This window comes from Euprymna scolopes, chromosome 3, assembly GCF_053919585.1.
Source record: "Euprymna scolopes isolate OS-2025 chromosome 3, ASM5391958v1, whole genome shotgun sequence".
NCBI classification, from domain to species: Eukaryota; Metazoa; Mollusca; class Cephalopoda; order Sepiida; family Sepiolidae; genus Euprymna; species Euprymna scolopes.
This window is the reverse complement of record NC_136484.1, coordinates 129,130,623-129,150,396: the sequence shown is the minus strand read 5'-3', so window position 1 is coordinate 129,150,396 and position 19,774 is coordinate 129,130,623. Positions and strand designations below refer to the sequence as shown.

The 19,774-nt window shown below is 32.8% G+C and overlaps 1 protein-coding gene across 2 annotated transcripts in view; it reads right to left on the bottom strand.

The window, feature by feature from the left end:
* LOC145259068 (uncharacterized) overlaps window positions 1-19,774 on the bottom strand; it is a 126,542-nt gene that overhangs the window by 95,558 nt on the left and 11,210 nt on the right. The window contains exon 1 of one of the 2 annotated variants that reach the window (XM_080116697.1): window positions 1,723-3,026. The exons of the other annotated variant lie outside the window; for it this stretch is intronic. Coding sequence (XP_079972823.1) covers window positions 1,723-1,788 — 66 coding nt within the window. The 5' untranslated portion in view covers window positions 1,789-3,026. Of the gene's footprint in view, window positions 1-1,722; window positions 3,027-19,774 lie in introns of those variants that run through there. 2 annotated transcript variants of the gene reach the window in all.

Below are 19,774 nucleotides of genomic sequence, written 5' to 3'. Positions count from 1 at the left end.
TCACAAAATGAATGCTATTCCAAATTTCATAAGGAATGACTTTGTGCTACGAAACAGATACTGTTAGGAATTGTAAATGTCAACTGAATTAAATGAATAAATTGTAAGATGGTCAACATCATGAAATTTGGAATATAGACGTTTGTCATTTATTCATTATGTATATGTGTGTGTGTGTGTGTGTGTGTGTGTGTGTGTGTGTGTGTGTGTGTGTGTGTGTGTGTGTGTGTGTGTGTGTGTGTGTGTGTGTGTGTGTGTGTGGAAATAATAAACCAACGTAATGGGAAGTGAAAAATTGTTTTACCTTTATTTGAAGACTTTCTTAAGCTGACTGATTTAAAGAAAAACCTAGAAGCCAATATTTGAAAATATGTGGTACGTCTATGACATGAAAATAATGTCCTTGCTTTATTTCTTTTAACAAAACATAAATGTTAGAATTCAGAATATCGAGTGCGTCTATTATGGGTTTCATGAAATTAGGAACATAGTCAATATAAAAGGGATTATTTTGATCTGTGTTTTATTAATCATTAAGGTGACCAAATGGGACACAACCCCCACTTTTTGAAAATTAACTCATAAATGTTACCTCTTAGTCTTTACTGTTGCATGTGATGTTTTGTGTTTTGCGCAAAAATTCTACGCAAGAAGAAAGCAGAAAATAGGTAATATTAATTTTTTAACGAATGCGATGTAGTTCTTGCGCAAATCTCCACTGATTTAAACCGTTTCGTATTTAGCCGGGAAAGGAGATAGGAATCGATGAATTTCTCATGTTTATAAAAAACGGTAAAATGTATATATTAACTCTACTTATTTTTAACAATTCAAAAAATACTGGGCAGACTTAATTAACAAAACAGCAAGTTATAGTGATATACCATTAACTTTTTTTTTAATTTATTTCTTACCATTACACGCCTAAACAAATAAATGACAAAAGTCTATATTCCAAATTTCAAGATGTTGACCATCTTACCTTTTATTCCTTTAAGTACGTTGATATGCATAATTCTTGACAGCACCTGTTTCGTAGCGCAGAATCATTCATTTAATTATTATGTCAATCAATGAATCTATTTCGCCCTTAACTCATTAGAAGATAAAGTACTTATCAATGTTAAAAGAAAATAAACGCATGTTGGCATGATTACAAGATCCGAAAATTGGGAGAGAAGTTGCAATTATTTTTTAATTCATTTTTAATTTTACTTGAAAATTCAAACATAGCGTAATAAAATAAAAAAAACAAAAGCTAATTGCAACTTCTCTCCCTATTTTCAGATTTTGTAATCATGCCCATATGCCTCTATTTTCTTTTAAAATTGATAAGTGCTTCTTCTTTTGATGAGTTAAGGGCGACATAAATTCATTGATTGATATAATAATTAATTAACAGGTGCTGTCAAGAGTTAAACATGTCAGTATACTTAAAGGAATAAATAGTAAGATAGTCAACATCTTGAAATTTGGAATATAGACTTTTGTCATTTGTTTGTTATATGCGCAGTGTCTGTGATTACATCGAGCGTTATGAATTAAAGGATTAGTATAAATAAAGGGTTAGATATAATTGAAGAAACATGTTTACACACACACACACACACACACACACACACACACACACACACACACACACACACATTGTTTGAATATAAAAGAAAATAAATTAAAAAGATTAAATATTTAAATAAGAATTGCAGGTGAGGTGATACTCACCCTTGATTGCGAAGGTAACTGCATCAATTTGCCCTGCAACTCTGGAAAGTGAACTATTTCTTCCATCGTTGTTTCAATAGTTAAACGGCTTCGAATCTAACCGCTAGACATTCGAACCTCGAAACTCCAAAGGCAAATCGTCGTTTGGAAGAAAGGGGATGATGCACTGTCAAATGGTTGACTCAGGAGTTTTTCCTTCACGATTTCTTTTCTTTCCGATTCTTTGAATATTCTTTTTTTTATATATATCTTTCCGTTTGCCAATTCTATTGATAGATGTTAAATCTGGAAAATCTGCTTCAGTTGAATTCGTGCCTGTTGATCCGCCAAAGTCCGTTGCCGAAAAAAAAAAAAAAAGAAAAAAAAAATCAACGTGTTGAAACTTCTTTTCTATCCGTTTACCTAATGCGTATAATTCACCCGATGCCTGGTAAGTCATAAACGTATGTAATCACGACAACGTTTGACAGCTTCCAATCACTTCAAAAAAAAAAAAAAAAAGAAAAGAAAAAAAAAGAAAGAAAAAAAAAAGAAAAAAAGTGTGTCTATGTAAGCATCAAATCTTTCCTCTTCTATCAGTTGGGTTCAGTTTGTTTACTCAGTACATACACAATGTTATTACAAGGGAAAAACTGCGACTCAACAACCGGGCTGAGAAGGCACTATTCTTGTTCACACTGTCTCTGCTTTCTACAACTCGTCTCTCCACCCTATTTTTACCATTACTGATGCTGTTGTTGTGATTGTTACTGTTGTTGTTGTTGTTGTTACTGTAAAAAACATAATTTGTCATAACTTATACAAAAGTTTAATGAGTATCTATCTACACATCACTTTCGCATTCAAAGAGAGATAGAGATAAAGAGAAAGAAAGAGGGAGGAAGAGGAGATGTTGATAGAAAGAATACTGTATGAATATAGAAAGAGAGAGAGAGGGGGGGACAGAAAGATATAGAAAGAGAGAGATGGAGAAGAGCAAAAGTCAGTTAATATAACAACCGGTTGCTGGCTAGTTACACTGGCTGGTAACTAACAACACGCCAATGTTGCGAAGTGGAGTTAGGGCTTATTAAGATAATGATGAATGTTTTCGAAGTGTTCCTCGTTGTAAATGTTTCTTTTACCATTTCTAACTCCTTTTTTTCCTTGTGTGGCTGTGTTTTCTTATAGCTGCAATAAGTTTACAAGTCTCTTGTGGCCTCAGGTGATGTTCAAAGAGGGAGGTGGAAGGGTGGATGACGAGAAAGATCAAGTTGGCCGAACAAGCACCGGTCAGTGGTCGATACAGACAATCGATATTGCATGCAGCTACGTGTTTGTATTAGTTGAAGATTTTAACCGTCACCCTCTCGTCAATTGTGAATGGATGACAGCATTTGTTCTGGATTGAGAGTAGATAATTAATGATGATGATGATGATGATGATGATGATGATGATGATGAAGTTACTTCGTTAGATACTGATTTCATCGATTGATCAACTGCAAAGAAAGGGAGGGCGGAGTATATATATATATATATATATATATATATATATATATATATATATATATATATATATATATAGAGAGAGAGAGAGAGAGAGAGAGAGAGAGAGAGGGTAGCTAAGCAATTATGATGGCGAAAAAGCATCCGAGAAGAAAGGTGTGTAGAGCTAGAAATATTTATGTGCGTCATGAAAGTCGTTGCTTCCCAGGATTGGCCACTCGACTCCATCAACTCGCTCCAATATGAATTGTTTTCCAATATATTGTTTCGGCTTCTTTGTACGCGTGGAAAGTTTTGAAACAATGAGAACAATAATACAAACCTCACACTCGTGTACTCAACATTTGTAAAGCGAATCAGATGCGAACGGGTGATCGGATGCAAATGCTTCCGAGAACGAAGGCGAGAGGATATAGAACAATAAGGGAATGGTATTCGAGGAACAAACGATAATTGCAAAAAAAAAAAAAAAAAAAAAAGATTTGAAGATCAAAACTGGCCAATGCATAGAATACAAACGAATTAGAATTTCTTTATGAACCAACATTTTGTAACGTTTCAATCTGGACAATTTCATATATTTGTAATTTTTATTTGTTTTTATGATTTTTGTTTTTTTTATATGACAACAGAACCCGTTCTTCTTGAAAACCGAATGACTATTAAAACAATTCTGTAGATACCGAAAGGAATCATGATCTGAATCTTATTTTAAACTAAAAAAATTTTTTTCTTACATAAAAAAACGGATACCATAATACTTAGTTCGCTGCACCTTATAATAACAAAGGTCTATACAAAATTTCAGCTAGATCAACTCAGTAGTTTTCGAGAAAACTGCAACTTAAATACTAATCCCTATTATTTCTTCACTGTGCATCGAACGAATACTATAATATTTAGTTGCTGCAGCTTATCATAACAAAAGGTTCATGCAAATTTTCAGCCAGATCGGACCACTAGTTTCCGAGAAAAGATGGAACAAACAGACAGACTAACAGACAAACACTACTAGTAGAAATATAATGTAAATTTATTAGTCAGGGCTTTTTTTTAAGTGTATGTAACATTTTTCTTTTTACCTCCCCCCTCTCTCTTTCTTTATCTCTCTGAAATTGGTTCGCAAACTTATATATAGTGTTGGAAGTTTTTCAACTTATAAAACTATATTAAAAACATCTTTTAAGTTCTTCGTTGGAATATTATTTTCCTAGAAAGTCAATTAATCTCTTGCAATCACTGTATTGTTTGCATTTTACGAATGTACACTAGTCCTGACATTATTTCAAGGATCATCAGTTGTTTACCATTCTAGAAGTGTAAGCCATGTTTAGTTTCAGAACAGTTTCAGATGGTTCGTTGTTCTAAACAAGTCTTGAGAGGTGACTGGTTTGCAGTAGACAGAACAGTTTCCGATGGTTCGTTGTTACACACAAGTCTTAAGAGGTGACTTGTTTGCAGTAGACAGTTCCACAGAGCAAAATATTCTTACCGTGTCAAGACGGAAAAAAAAAACATGTGAAATTGCTACAGAAAAGGTTTAATATTTATGGAGCAATTCTGGTTTCTGATTGGTTGGTAGCAGAACGTGAATTAATTAAATTCATCAGTTCCTAGCAGCATTATTTATAAATAGAATCGTCCGACTGTGTGGGGTCATACCCCGTTTACGTCCAAAATATTGCAACAACCATGAAACACTGGGATTAAAACAGGGATTTAAAAACAGAACAGTATCTTATACTATGACTCTCCAAATCAAATACTGACTCACTTAAAAAAAAAAGAAGAAAAACGGTCTAGATATCGGATCTAGTTTCTTGCTTCAATATTGTTGTGTCTGCACAAATAATTAACAAGAACACGGAAAGTAAAGGTATACAATAATATATTAGGAAGAAAAGTTATATACATATTTACATGTTTTCAGATATACTTCAGTTGGAGATATTCCGGCAGGTGGCGTGTTGCATGTCTTACTGGAGGTAACATAGGCGTCTTGCCTATTTGGCTGTCGTTGCCGAACTCTCCCGGTATTAGTGATTGATACCTTTATATATCTCACTCACCTGCCTATTTTAATTAGTGGGAGGCTCAACAACAAATATATATATATATATATATATATATATATATATATATATATATATATATATATATATATATATATATATCAGAAATCGGGAATACAAACAATGCCCATAATGGGGAGTAATAGTGATCAATGGAGGAGGCCAAAATGATGAAATCCTTTGATATTATAAAGGGCTATTTAGATTCTGCATGGATTAGATTTGAAAATATTAATTTGGATCATATAGAAATAATATAGTTATTACTAGCCGGTTTACCCGGCGTTATCTAGGACAAAAGTGCAATATATTTCTGTTGAAGCTTTTATCGCTTTCCTCCCGTTTCCCTCTCGTCACCTGTCTCACTTTCTTTTTCATTCAGCTCATTTTTCTGTCTAGACATGCATATACATGCTTTCATAGATTCCTTGAGAAATGAGTCGGCATATGGGAAATAATTCCTTGGAAAAAAAATCAGTTATTTTCATTTAGTGGTTACAACCCTCTTCCCTCTCGAACCAAATCTGCGCGAGTTTAGGGTGAAAGAATGAATGCTTTTTTATTCTTAATTTTAGATATTATCTATATGGAGGAAATGCTGATTAAGAAAATACCAACTTTGTGAGTGTCTGTTTTGTAGTTTTCAGTTTACACTAGATACATACACACACAGATAACTGCTCTATATATTATAAATAAGGCAGTCAAATAAAGTAAAAGGTGAAAACTTTCTCAAAATCCACATACTACTATGTTTAGATAATTTTATGTTTGTACGTATGCCATCATCCTTCATCCAAATGCAAAAAAGGTCATTTAAAAAAGTTTCATTTGATGTCACTGTTGTTGTTACTGTTGTTGTTGTTGTTGTTGTTGTTGTTGTTGTTGTTGTTGTTGTTGTTGTTGTTGTTGTTGTTGTTGTTGTTGTTGTTGTTGTTGTTGAGGAGGAGGAGGAGGAGCATCATTCTTAATGATAATTTTTGTTGGCATACGTTGCCCCGATATCTTTCTATTAAAAATTATTTCTAGAAAGATATTGGGTACTTACGGGAGAGGCTACATGAAGGTTGCCAACATCCTTAAGTGACAGTGTTTCTGTGGAACGAACTAGATTCAAACTTAACACACCCAGGTTGTCAGTCTGCATCGTTAACCACTGAGCCTGTTCCATCCCGTAAAGACCACATGTCCATTGTCTAGAGTGTTTTAAGTCTTAAGACGGAAAGTATAAACACTTCTCCAAAATTAAAACTCTGAAGACATTTCGTCATTGAATCAACAGGTTTATTAAAAATGAAGAAGGTAAAAACTGAAAACAGAAAGAAAGAATAAAACAGAATTAGTGAGAAGCTGGGTGAGGAAGGGGAAAGCAGTAAATGCTTAAAAATATGTCGAAATTGAATAAGTCCAAAATACTAACAAAATAGAAAGTAAGAAATTAATCAAAATCCCAATGTGGAAACGAAATAAAGGAAAAACACAGCAAAGGTCTAATATCGAGGAGGGGAAGGTGAAGGCGGTAGCAGCTAAACCCTTGCGGTCGTCAACCCATGGAAAGCGAAAAAGACAGGCCGAGGTGTTAGCGGTGAAGGGTCACAAGTTGTCCCCTCCAAAGAAAGGGAAATACGAGGAGCAATAAAAGAAAGACTGTGGGTCTCAACAGAGCCACTGTTATTTTCTTGTTGTTGTTGAGCATCATACATAATGATGATTTTGTTGGCATTCATGTCTCCGATATCTTTCTATTAAGAATTCTTTTTAGAAAGATATCGGGTACTTATGGGAGGGACCATGCAAAGGTTGCCAACGTTCCTAAGTAAAAGTGAGTTTTTGTGGAACAAACTGGATTTGAACTTGGCACACACAGATTGTCAGCCTGTATCGTTAACCACTGAGTAACCATCACCTCCCTGATATCAATGTTATGTCAAATGTGAAACTAACTAAAAACACACTTTCTTGATATTCAGGCTACAATCAAAACTTAATATCTGTTCTGCTCAAAGATAGTACAATAATGTTGTGGGGTCTACATTCATACTGAATGTCCATAGTATGGGAATATGTCACAAGCTACTTGGAGATAGAGCCCTCCCCCAACCTGATATATTTTGAAACTACATTAATCAGAGTATTGAGATAAGTATGTTTCAACTTGAACGAAGATGTTATAATTATATCGTTGGGGTTTGCATTTGCGCTAGATGGTCATAGAATGGAATTATGCCACAAACTTTTATAAGGATACGATTGTGAAATTTCCAGAAATTCCATTAATTGTACACTAGCCTGGGTGCCCGGCGTTGCCCGGGTGTTTGGAGGTGTGTGTTGAGAAAAAAAAAAGTTGTAGTAGCAGGCAGGCTCGAACCCATACCGCAAAAGAGGGAAAGAATTGTAAAAAAAAAAAAAAGATGTGACATCTTTGCCATTGTAATTATCCGAATCAGGGATTTCCTGGAGCAATTTTCCTTTGTAAAAATTCGGATCATTACATTGTGATGTGGATTACTCAAAATACAGTTTGGATCATTTTATCACACTACTATCAAAGACGTTCACTTCGGATTTTACCATGCAATTTGGATGTTATATTCTTTTCTTTAACTTCCCTTACTCTATGACTTTTAATTACTCAATCAATTTTTAATTGTGATTTTCCATGTCTTACTGACTTTAGCAAATAAGGTGTAAACCATTATAACAATTTGCTAATATTTTCTCCTCTGAAGAGATGGTAGACATCGAAATCTTATAGGATAAGGAGTTAAAATATTTCTAATGTATTCTTTGTCTTACATAGAATAAAAAAATCTTTTGATCTGAAACTCAAACATTTCACATCATAATTTTTAAAATTCATTGAATGACTAAAAATTTGATTTATTTGCTCTATCTTGTATATCGAGCAATTCTTATTTGGGTGGGATAATACTTATAGAATATTACTGCTAGTAATATCTTGTAAATCTTATAATCACAAGTTTCCATACTAGGTGATTGTTGGATAATTTTATTCTGAAGTATATATATATATATATATATATATATATATATATATATATATATATATAAGAGACAGAAAATTAAAACTGTAAGTTGAAATTTACAATAAAAATTTATTGTGTAACTGAATACTCCAAAAAACAATTTACAAAATCCTTATTCCGCAGAATTTCAAAGAATGCTATTCTTATTATTCTTCTCATCAGAGGACATAAAGAAATCAGCAAATTATATTTGTAGCAATGCTAGAATTTGCTAGTTAAGGCATTAAGTGAAACCGCAATTTATTGTAGCTATAAACTGCCAAACAAAAAAATGAAAAAATATTAGATATGTAAAAAACAAACCGTGCATAATATTTCAGCTTGAATGAAACTCCTCTAGAGTTGATCCAAAATGCAAAATAGTTCTTTGGATAGAATGCATTCCAAGATAAATCCAGCATGACGATGCATATAATCCGATTGGAAAGTTTTCAAAAATCCGATTGGAAAGTTTACAAAACAGCTGAAATAATGCAAATTGTTTTTTCCGGACAGCGCAGTAGTCCAAAGGGATCTAATAGTAAGAAGAGAGAAATCCAAAATGAGAACCTTCATCCTCGGCTTAAAAAGAAAAGTGATTTATAATTTAATATCAATAATATTATCCCATCAGTAATGAAAAAAGTATGCTTACCTCTTTGGCAAAATTCTCAATCAGTAATCAATTGATTCACTAATCTCAAAAATAAAAATAATCTAAGTTTCATTACATTTAACATAAACAATTATTACCAATCAATTTCCCCTATACTTTTAAACAAGGCCCTCATTTTAGCAAAAAACACTCAGATTTAACAGACTTAGAAATTAGATTGATTCTTTTGGCCAGACGTTCACTCATTTACTTAAACAATAAGCATTGGACCCAGAAGGACACCCCTGATAGTTTTGATATCCTCATGGGTTCAGACTCAGCATAGGTGAAAGATTTGGTCGGGATCTTCCTATTAAAGGAGCTTAAGATATATTTCAAACAGATCCAGAGATGTCTTTATAGAGACGATGACCTCCTTGCTACAAGAGCCAGACCTAGAGAGAATAATAAAACTGTCAAAGATCTTCATAGATTTTTAAATAACTTTGGACTCTTCATAGCAGTTGAACCTAACAAGAAAACAGCTAACTTCTTAGATATATCACTTAACCTTAACTCTGAAACATACATTCCATACCATAAGCCAAACCTCACACTATGTGCATAAGTTTTCAAATCACCCTAATTCAATAATTAAATCCATAATACCTTCAATCTCTACCAGAATCTCTAGATTTTCAGCTGACAAAAAGACCTTTGATCAAAACTTCATGTTTTATAATAACACCCTTAGAAATTCGGGTTATACAGAAAAGATAAAATATAACCATAAAAACCAAGAAACTCGCCGATTACCCTCAGTAAGTACGCATAACATGTCCAGAACTAAAAGAAATCATAAAGTTTCAAGTAATAGCAATCATAATGTTAACCATACTAACCACAAGAGCACTAACATAGACAGATCTTCCACTAGAAAAAGGACGAGGAGAAAGAATAATATTTGGTTTAATCCCCCTTTCAGCTCAAATGTAAAAACTAATATCCCCAAGGAATTCTTCAATATTGTTGAAAATTCTATTAAGATATCATATGCTACAATGCCTAATTTAGCCCAGACAATCATAACCTCTAATAACAAGAAAATTAAAGATACCCAAGCAATTCCTTTTCTCTTGGCCAAGAAAACCAAATGTAATTGTCAAAAAAAAAAAAAAAAGAAGAAGAATGCACCCTCAATAATAAGTGTATCCATAAAAATGTGATTTATTCATGTACTGTAATTGAGATACCATCTAAATCCCTCTAAAGAAACACCACCAATCATTCCCAACAGCCAATCTTTGGTCAAACAAATGCCAATGAACTTGAACATCCCCCTCCTCTAATAAGCTTAATTAATAGCAGTATTAATAATATAAACTCCCATGATAATAACTTTGGAAACCAGCCCAGTAATAACATTCCCACTCATTCATCCACTTCCTATCCTAACCTTAATAAAAATCTAATATTAAATGCAAACAACAGTATCCACAATGAACACAAAACATACACTTACATCGGATCCACTTCTACTTTAATAAAGCAGAGAATCTCTAACCACACATCATCTTTTAGCAATAAAAACACAAATAGTAACCAGGGAACTTCTCTAGCTACTTTAATTAAAAAACTTAAATCTAAGAATATTCGCTTCTCAATTAATTGGAGTATTATGTGTAAATCGCAATCTTACACCCCTGGAGCTAAATATTGTAACCTCTGCCTTTCTGAGGCAGTTAGGATAATAACGTCTCCTCAATCCAAAAATGTAATCAATACAAAGAGTGAGCTGATTTTCCGATGCAAACATCGGGCAAAATACAAGTATTGCAATTTTGTAATTACATAGCCCCTCTGTTAAAATTTAAAATATAAAAACATTAGGATTTTTTTTTACTACTATACATTCTTATTATTGTAGTTTTCCACTCATTCTACCGGACTTTATCATTTTGTCTTACCTAGTTTATTGCTTTTATCTTGAAAATTCTAGAAATAATCAATACTGATATCGGCTGTTATTATATTATTTTATTTTTTTACATATTAACATAAATAGTACTCCTAAATTATACATGTTTCTCTGTATGTGTATATTTTTGTATATTTTTATATTTATGTATTCATTCATTTGTGTGTATATATATATATATATATATATATATATATATATATATATATATATATATATATATATATATATATATATACTAGCAAAAGTACCTGTCGTTGACTGGGTTAAAAAACAGCCTACAGAAAATGGATTCTGATTTATGAAAGTATGATAGGTTATGAAAAGGAAGGGTTGTAAATTTGGGTTGAATTTGGGAGTATCAAAACCAAAGAAAAATATGATGAAAGTAAAAATAAAATAGATAAACCCCATAATTTATTATACCATACCTGTTCACACTGAAACACTTATCACAATATTCTGTGGATCTATATTAAAAAATCTTGTTAAATTTTGTGACATATTTCCATTCTATGGAGGTCAGGTGCGAACGAACACCCCATAATTTTATTATACCATATTTCTTCAAACTGAAACATAATTATCAAAGTATACTTACGCAGATAGATATGAAAAGTCTTTATTAAAGTTTGTGCCTAATTCCATTCTATGGAGGCCAGGCGCAAATGCAGACCCCACAATTTTACTATACCATCCCTATTTAAGTTAAAACATACTTATCAAAGTATTCTTATGTACATCTATATCAAAAACACTTATAAACGTTTTTTTTTAATTTTTAAATTTTTTATTTCCATACTTTATCGACCAGGTGCAAACACAGACCCCACAATTTTAATGAACCACCGTTCTGCCAGATCAAACATACCCATTTCTGTGTCTCGATACATCTTCTATTATTATATGTAATCAGTTTTTTAAAATAGTCAACCATATAGGAGCCTATTTGTGACCACACACACACACACACACACACACACACACACACACACACACACACACACACACACACACACACACACACATTCAGCTTTATATTATATATATGTATATGTATGTATGTGTGTGTATATGTATGTGTATATGCATGTATATGTGTATATGTATATATGTATGTATATGTATATATATATATGTGTGTATGCGTGTGTATGTATATATATATATGTATATAACCACAACCATATAATGTTTTTTATATATATTATATATATATTTTATATATATAATACATACATATATATATATATATATATATATATATATATATATATATATGTATGTATTATATATATATAATATATTTATTTTTACATATATATATATAGTTACATATATATATATATATATATATATATATATATATATATATATATATAGATATATATATATATTATTTAGTAGTGGTGGTGGGGTGTAGGGGTGGTAGCAGTTTTAGCATTTGTTATAATTAGTATATGTGTATATAATTATCCTTATGTGTGTCTATGTATGTGTTATATATATATATATATATATATATATATATATATATATGAAGGTTTTTATTATTTATTTTTATTATTATGTCTATTTAGATGTGTTTTGTACGTTGTATGTATATGTATATATGTATATGTATGTATGTATATATGTATATATATGTATATATGTATGTATATATATATATGTATATATGTGTGTATGGATGTGTGTGTATATATATATGTATTTGTATATTTATGGGTGTACTTATGTATGTATAAATGTGGATAAGTATGTGTATGTATGTTATGGGTATATGTATAAATATGTATGTGTGTATGAGTGTGTGTATGTGTATGTATTTATGTGCATATATGTATGTGTATGTATATATGTGTGGCGTGTATGTATGTGTATATTTACTTTTATCAATATCGCTATATGATTGACATAATCATTTGAGTCACTAACCTTGTTGTTGCAATTATAAACATTATTATTATCGACATCTTTATTAGTGTTAGACCGGCCTTCCTTGAACTGAGGAATTTACACCGATTAGCACTATAAATAGCGCTAATAATTCCAACACTACTGCATTTCAACTGCTAGCCGAGTGCCCAGCAGATATACACACTTTCCTATCTTTGTACATTATTGTTAATACACTTGTTCCTTAACCGAACCTCGACTTGATTGTTCTTATTTTCACTGTTGTTCCACGACACAACAATTAGTTTGTTTTTTATACTTATTACTAAATTTTGTTACTATAATTACTAAATTATTATTATTATTATTATTATTATTATTATTATTACCCATGATCATTGACTATACTATTATTAGAATAATTTTGCATTTATTATTATTATTATTATTATTATTATTATTATTATTATTATTATTATTATTATTATTATTATTATTATTATCATTAGCTCACATGGAGCTTTCACACAAGTCAACAAACGATCGGTTTGGAGACCTGTGGTGTTCTCTGGAAGCTGAGTGACAACAAGTCTCCCCAGACGTCCAGCTCTCTCCACCTCCTTCAATAACATTTACAAATAAATTTGCGTCATCGCAACAGCCTCATACCATTGATTTCTCGCTGATAGTGGCCATTGGTTTATACTGGAATTTGAGTGGCACTAAGCCTCCCCACGATCCCAGTTCTCTTTGCGCTTGTCCAACAGAGGCCTGGGCAGCGCTCTCTCCTTAGTCTTTTCATCCTCCTTGACACTTCTCGGCTCTTTGGTATCGCTTTTCTATTGGGGGGGGGGACTGTGATGAGACATTGGGGGGATGCATGATGGTGGTGTAGAACTTGTAGATAAGCAGCTTCGGCATTCTTCATTCCCTGTAACGCTTCTTTGTTATATTGTCTTGTGTTATTCCTCACATTCTAGGGTTTTCCTTAGTATTTCAGGCGTTTTCATTATCATTAGGTGTTGTATTTTTGCAGTTATTCCTCTGATTCCAATTTCTGCCATTCTTTTTTCAAAGTTTTTTGGAATTGTTCCTAGTGCTGCTACTATTATCGGTACTATTTTGATTTTCTTCATCATCCAAATCCCCTTTTAACTCTCTGGCTAGTCCTGTGCATTTGCTTTGTTTCTCCTTTTCTTTCATACTCACCCTGTGGTCAGCTGGGACAGCAAAGTCTACGATTTGACAGGATTTTTCTTTCTTGTTAATTATTACGACTTCTAGTCTTCTTGCTTGGATGGGTTTGTCCGTCTGTATGTCCATGTCCCATAGGATTTTGTGGTTCTCGTTTTCGAGTGCTGTTGCGGGTTTATGCTTGTACCATTTGTCTGTATGCTCAAAATGCAGTCGTTTGCATAATTCCCAGTGCACCACCCTCCCACTTGGTTATGCCTGTTTTTGTATTCCTTTTGGGCCAGTTTGCTGCATTCACTTACTATATGGTTTATCGTTTCGTCTCTCTGTCCACATAGTCTGCATTTGCTGTTTTCTTGTGTTTTATCAATCCTTGCTTTGATATGGTTGGTTCTTATCGAGTTATCTTGTGCTGCAGTTATTAGAGATTCTGTTTCTCGGTTTATATGTCCTTTTCGCATCCATGTCCAGGTGTTTTTGTTATTCTCATCTTTTGTCATTCTCATGAATCTTGCTTGTCCTCGGTTGTTTTTCTGATTTGAATTAGATTGTTTTAAATTAGGTTGTTTAAGTCTGTGATTGTAGTTGTTGGGATATGTGGAAGGAGCTTGTTAACCTTTTCTGTTTCTGTTTTAGTTTCTTCTGCTCTTGGTTCCTTAACGATGGGAGCTTTGTTTTTTCCTCGTTCATCAGCTGTATTATTTTATTTATTTCATTTGCTTCATTCTCTGTTAGTTCTGTTTCATTGTTCTCGGTTTTCACGTTTGTGGACTTTGTTTTTTGCTGGTCCTTGGCCTTCGGTGTTTTTACTTGTGAGGCTTCAACTTGTGGTGTTGCTCTACGTGTGGTTCCGTTGGGGGATGCTTCTTGTTCAGTTTCATCATTTATTTTTCACTGTATTTCTGTTAGTTCTAGTTTAGAGAGCCAACTTTTCTTGAGTATCAGTCTTGCTTGGTCCACAATTCTTTGTTTTGTCGTATGGAAGTCACTGGATAGGTCTCATAGTTCTTTCATTCGTTTCCGATAACTTCCATATCTATATTTAGGATGACTTCTATAGTAGCATTCCATTACGAGTTTATTCTCTTTTGTTGTCCATTTCTTTCTTCATTTTTTTCCTTTTGATGGTTATCATGGCTGTGCTGTCTTTGTTCGGTATTATTATTATTATTATTATTATTATTATTATTATTATTATTATTATTATGTTATCTTTATCATCATCATGACTATTTGACAGCCTTAAAAAACTATGATTCTGCAACACTTAAAAAATTATAATCATCAATCCTACACTTTTGCTTTTAATAATGACATCGAATGTCTTTATAGAAAGATCTGTTTCATTCTATCTAGACAATTTCCGGTCACAGTAATTACAAGCTTTCAAGGATCCCCCCCCCCCGCTTGAAATCACTTTTCTTTTTAAGCTGAGGATGAAGGTTCTCATTTTGGATTTCTCTCTTCTTACTATTAGATCCCATTTGACTAGGGACAGACTTCTCTTTGGACTACTGCACTGCCTGGAAAAAAAAACAATTTGCATTATTTCAGCTGTTTTGTAAACTTTCCAATCGGATTTTTGAAAACTTTCCAATCGGATTATATGCATCGTCACGATGGATTTATCTTGGAATACATTATATCCAAAGAACTATTTTGCATTTTGGATCAACTCTAGAGGAGTTTCATTCAAGCTGAAATACTATGCGCGGTTTGTTTTTATATTAGTTTTTTACATATCCAATATTTTTTCATTTTTTTATTTGGCAATTTATAACTACAATAAATTGCAGTTTCACTTAATTCCTTAACTAGCAAATTCTAGCATTGCTACAAATATAATTTGCTGATTTCTTTATGTCCTCTGATGAGAAAAATAATAAGAATAGCATTCTTTGAAACTCCACAAAATAAGGACTTTGTAAATTGTTTTTTGGAGTATTCAGTCGAACAATAGATTTTAATTGTAAATTTCAACTAACAGTTTTAATTTTCTTTCTCTTATAATAAGCTCTACTCTCTATTGCGTATTCAGCTTTTTTAATTTGGTTGGGATTACATTATCTATATATAAATACTGTTATTTATATTAGTTTGAGGTTTACCATTGTGTATATCAGGTAAACACTACATCCCTTTGTTTTCATTAATATATATATATATATATATATATATATATATATATATATATATATATATATATATATATATATACATATAAATGTTACAGTAATATTTATTGGGTGAGTTCTACCACCATTTTGCTTTATTTCTTATTTTGAAATCATTGTCAAAATGTCAAATATGTAAAGAGACATAGTGGTCATTTTTTCTTGTTCTCAGGTCGCGCACAACACTACTTGTTTGTTGAACCAAATAAGCATCTTACATTAAATAAAAACACTAAAAGCTTATCCAATTAGGTAGAAAAGTAACTTATCTTGACTTTTATAGCATTTATTTATTATATATAAATGGCTCTCATCTTGGGGAAGTACCATATCTTGACAAGCTCCTGTAATTCTCTACCTATATAAGAGCCAAGTACATCCTAAAATGGAAGACTAGTGCCACATCTGGACAGGAGCCATATCTTGACTTGATAGAGTTTAAAACCGGCTTTACAACCTAGGAAGTGATACCCTTTTCTCTTCTCTGCAACCTCTTTCCTACAAAAGAGACATTGCGAGCCTGTCTCTGCTCTGTCGTTATTTTTATGGCAAGTGCTCATCTGAGCTCCAGTCTATGGTCCTTCTTGCCAAACTTTCACAAAAACACTTGACTAGCTACAATCACTATCAACAATATTTCCTACTCTCTTTCTGTGACTAAATCTAAACACAGATTTTATGAATAAAGCTTCTTGCTAGAACTGTCCGCATATGGGACAGTATGCCATTGGCTTGCTTCTCGGTTGATTACAATAGTAGCCTTCAAGTTCTTTGTTGAGCCGTCCCTTTAAATAATCCAAATTCTACCTAATCTACACCATTAAAAATTACTAAATCACCACCTTACATTCATTAACCCTTGCTCTATCTGGTATATTGAGCATTTTTTTTATTTAGCTGGGATTGTCTTTATAAAATATTACAGCAAATAGTATTTTGTAAGACCAATAATCATACAAGTAGATCTATTGCATTACACTATTCTGAAGTATATATATATATATATATATATATATATATATATATATATATATATATATATATATATATAAGTATCCATTGACACGTGTTTCGTCATCTACGACTCATCAGAGTGGCTGAAATGTAGACGACGAAACACGTGTCAGTGGATAATTATATTTAAAAAAATATATATATACCACTCCCCATATGGGGGTACCAAATTGGTTAAAGGGAAAATTATTCTTAACTCACATTTAGGTAAAAATGCACTTTCGTAAATAAGTGAATTCATTCAAAATGTATCACAAAAACAAAAACAAAAAACATCTATATATATATATAAATGTATCTATATATCTATGAAAGTGAATGTGTGTGTGTGTGTGTGTGTGTGTGTGTGTGTGTGTGTGTGTGTGTGTGTGTGTGTGTACATTTCCCTACACAATAATTCTGTCAATTTTTAGTCTACAGACTCGAAATTTGATATACAGGGTACAGAGATTTTGGAAAATTGATGTGATCTGTTTTTGGTCAGAAATTTCGCTGTTAAGGGGTCAAAGTTCAATGATTTGACCTTTGAGAACTCTACCAAACTCCTCTGACAATTTTGGGTCTAAACACTTGACATTTTAGATATTGGTTCCTTGGACATGGATCTAACTTAATAACTTGATTTGAGCCCAAAACAATACATATTAAGGGGTCATAATAGGGGTCAAAGTTTTAAAAAATTACCGTTTTTTTTTTTTGTTTTTTTTTGCTCAGCACACACCTCCAAACACCCGGGCAACGCCGGGCCGAAATGCTAGTCTATATATCTATAAAAGTGAAAGCATCTGTCTGTGTGTGCGTGTGTGTGTTTGCATGTGTTTGTCTTTGTACATTTCCCTACGCAATAACTCTGTCAATTTTTAGTCTACAGACTCGAAATTTGATATACATGGTACTGAGATTTGAGAAAATCGATGTGATCAGTTTTTGGCCAGAAATTTGGCGATTAAGGGGTAAAAATTTAACGACTTGTCCTTTGAGAACTCTACCAAACTCGTCCGAAAATTTTGGTCTACACACTTTAAATTTTAGATATAGGTTCCTTGGACATGGATCTAGCATAATAACTTGATTTGAGCCCTAAACCATAAATTTTAGGGGGGCATAATACGGGTCAAAGTTAAAAAAATTGACCACTTTTTTTTTTGCTCAACATACACCTCCAAATACCCGGGCAACGCCGGGCACCCATGCTAGTATATCTATAAAAGTGAACGTGTTTGTCTGTCTGTGTGTCTGTGTGTGTACATTTCCCTACGCAATAACTTTGTCAATTTTAAGTCTACAGACTCGAAATTTGATATACAGGGTACTGAGATTTGGGACAATCGATGTGATCAGTTTTCGGCCAGAAATTATGCTGTTAAGGGGTCAAAGTTCAACGATTGGACTTTTGAGAACTCTACCAAACTCCTCTGACAATTTTGGCTCTAAACACTTGAAATTTTAGATATAGTTTCCTTGGACATGGATCTAACTTAATAACTTGGTTTGAGCCCAAAACAATAAATGTTAAGGGGTCATAATAGGGGTCAAAGTTAAAAAAATTGACCTTTTTTTTTTTGCTCAACATGAAGCTCAAAACACCCGGGCAACACCGGGCTGAAATGCTAGTATATCTATAAAGTGAAAGCGTCTGTGTGTGTGTGTGTGTGTGTGTGTGTGTGTGTGTGTGTGTGTGTGTGTGTGTGTGTGTACATTTCCCTAGTCAATAACTCTGTCAATTTTTAGCCTACAGACTCGAAATTTGATATACAGGGTACTGAGATTTGGGAAAATCGATGTGATCAGTTTTTGGGTAGAAATTTTGCGATTAAGGGGTGAAAGTTGAGCTATTTGACCTTTGAGAACTCTACCAAACTCCCCCTACAATTTTGGGTCTAAACACTTGAAATTTTAGATATAGATTCCTTGGACATGGATCTAACTTAATAATGACTTTATTTAAACCCTAAACAATAAATGTTAAGGGATCATAATAGGGGTCAAAGTTAAAAAAATTGACCGTTTTCTTTTTGTTTTTTTTTTGCTCAACATATATCTCAAAACACCCGGGCAACCATGCTAGTATATGTATAAAAGTGAATGTGTGTGTGTGTGTGTGTGTGTGTGTGTGTGTGTGTGTACATTTCCCTACGCAATAACTCTGTCAATTTTTAGTCTACAGACTCGAAATTTTGGGAAAATCTTTGTAATCGGTTGTATGCCAGAAATTTGGCTGTTAAGGGGTCAAAGTTCAACGATTTGACCTTTGAGAACTCTACCAAACTCCTCCGACAATTTTGGGTCTAAACACTTGACATTTTAGATATAAGTTCCTTGGACATGGATCTAACTTAATAACTTTATTAGAACCCCAAACAATAAATGTTAAGGGGTCATAATAGGGGTCAAAGTTAAAAAAAAATCTGACCTCTGCGGTCTCTACCAAATTTTTCAGCCAATTTCTGGTCTAAACATTTGGAAATTTACATAATGGGTATTCGGAGAAAGGGCAAGCCTTTTAATCGGTCTGGGTCCAAAATTTGAGCTGCCTAGGGGTCAAAGTCCAAAAGATTTGTCATTTGCGGCGTCTAGAAAACTACTCAGCCAATTTTTGGTCTAAACATTTG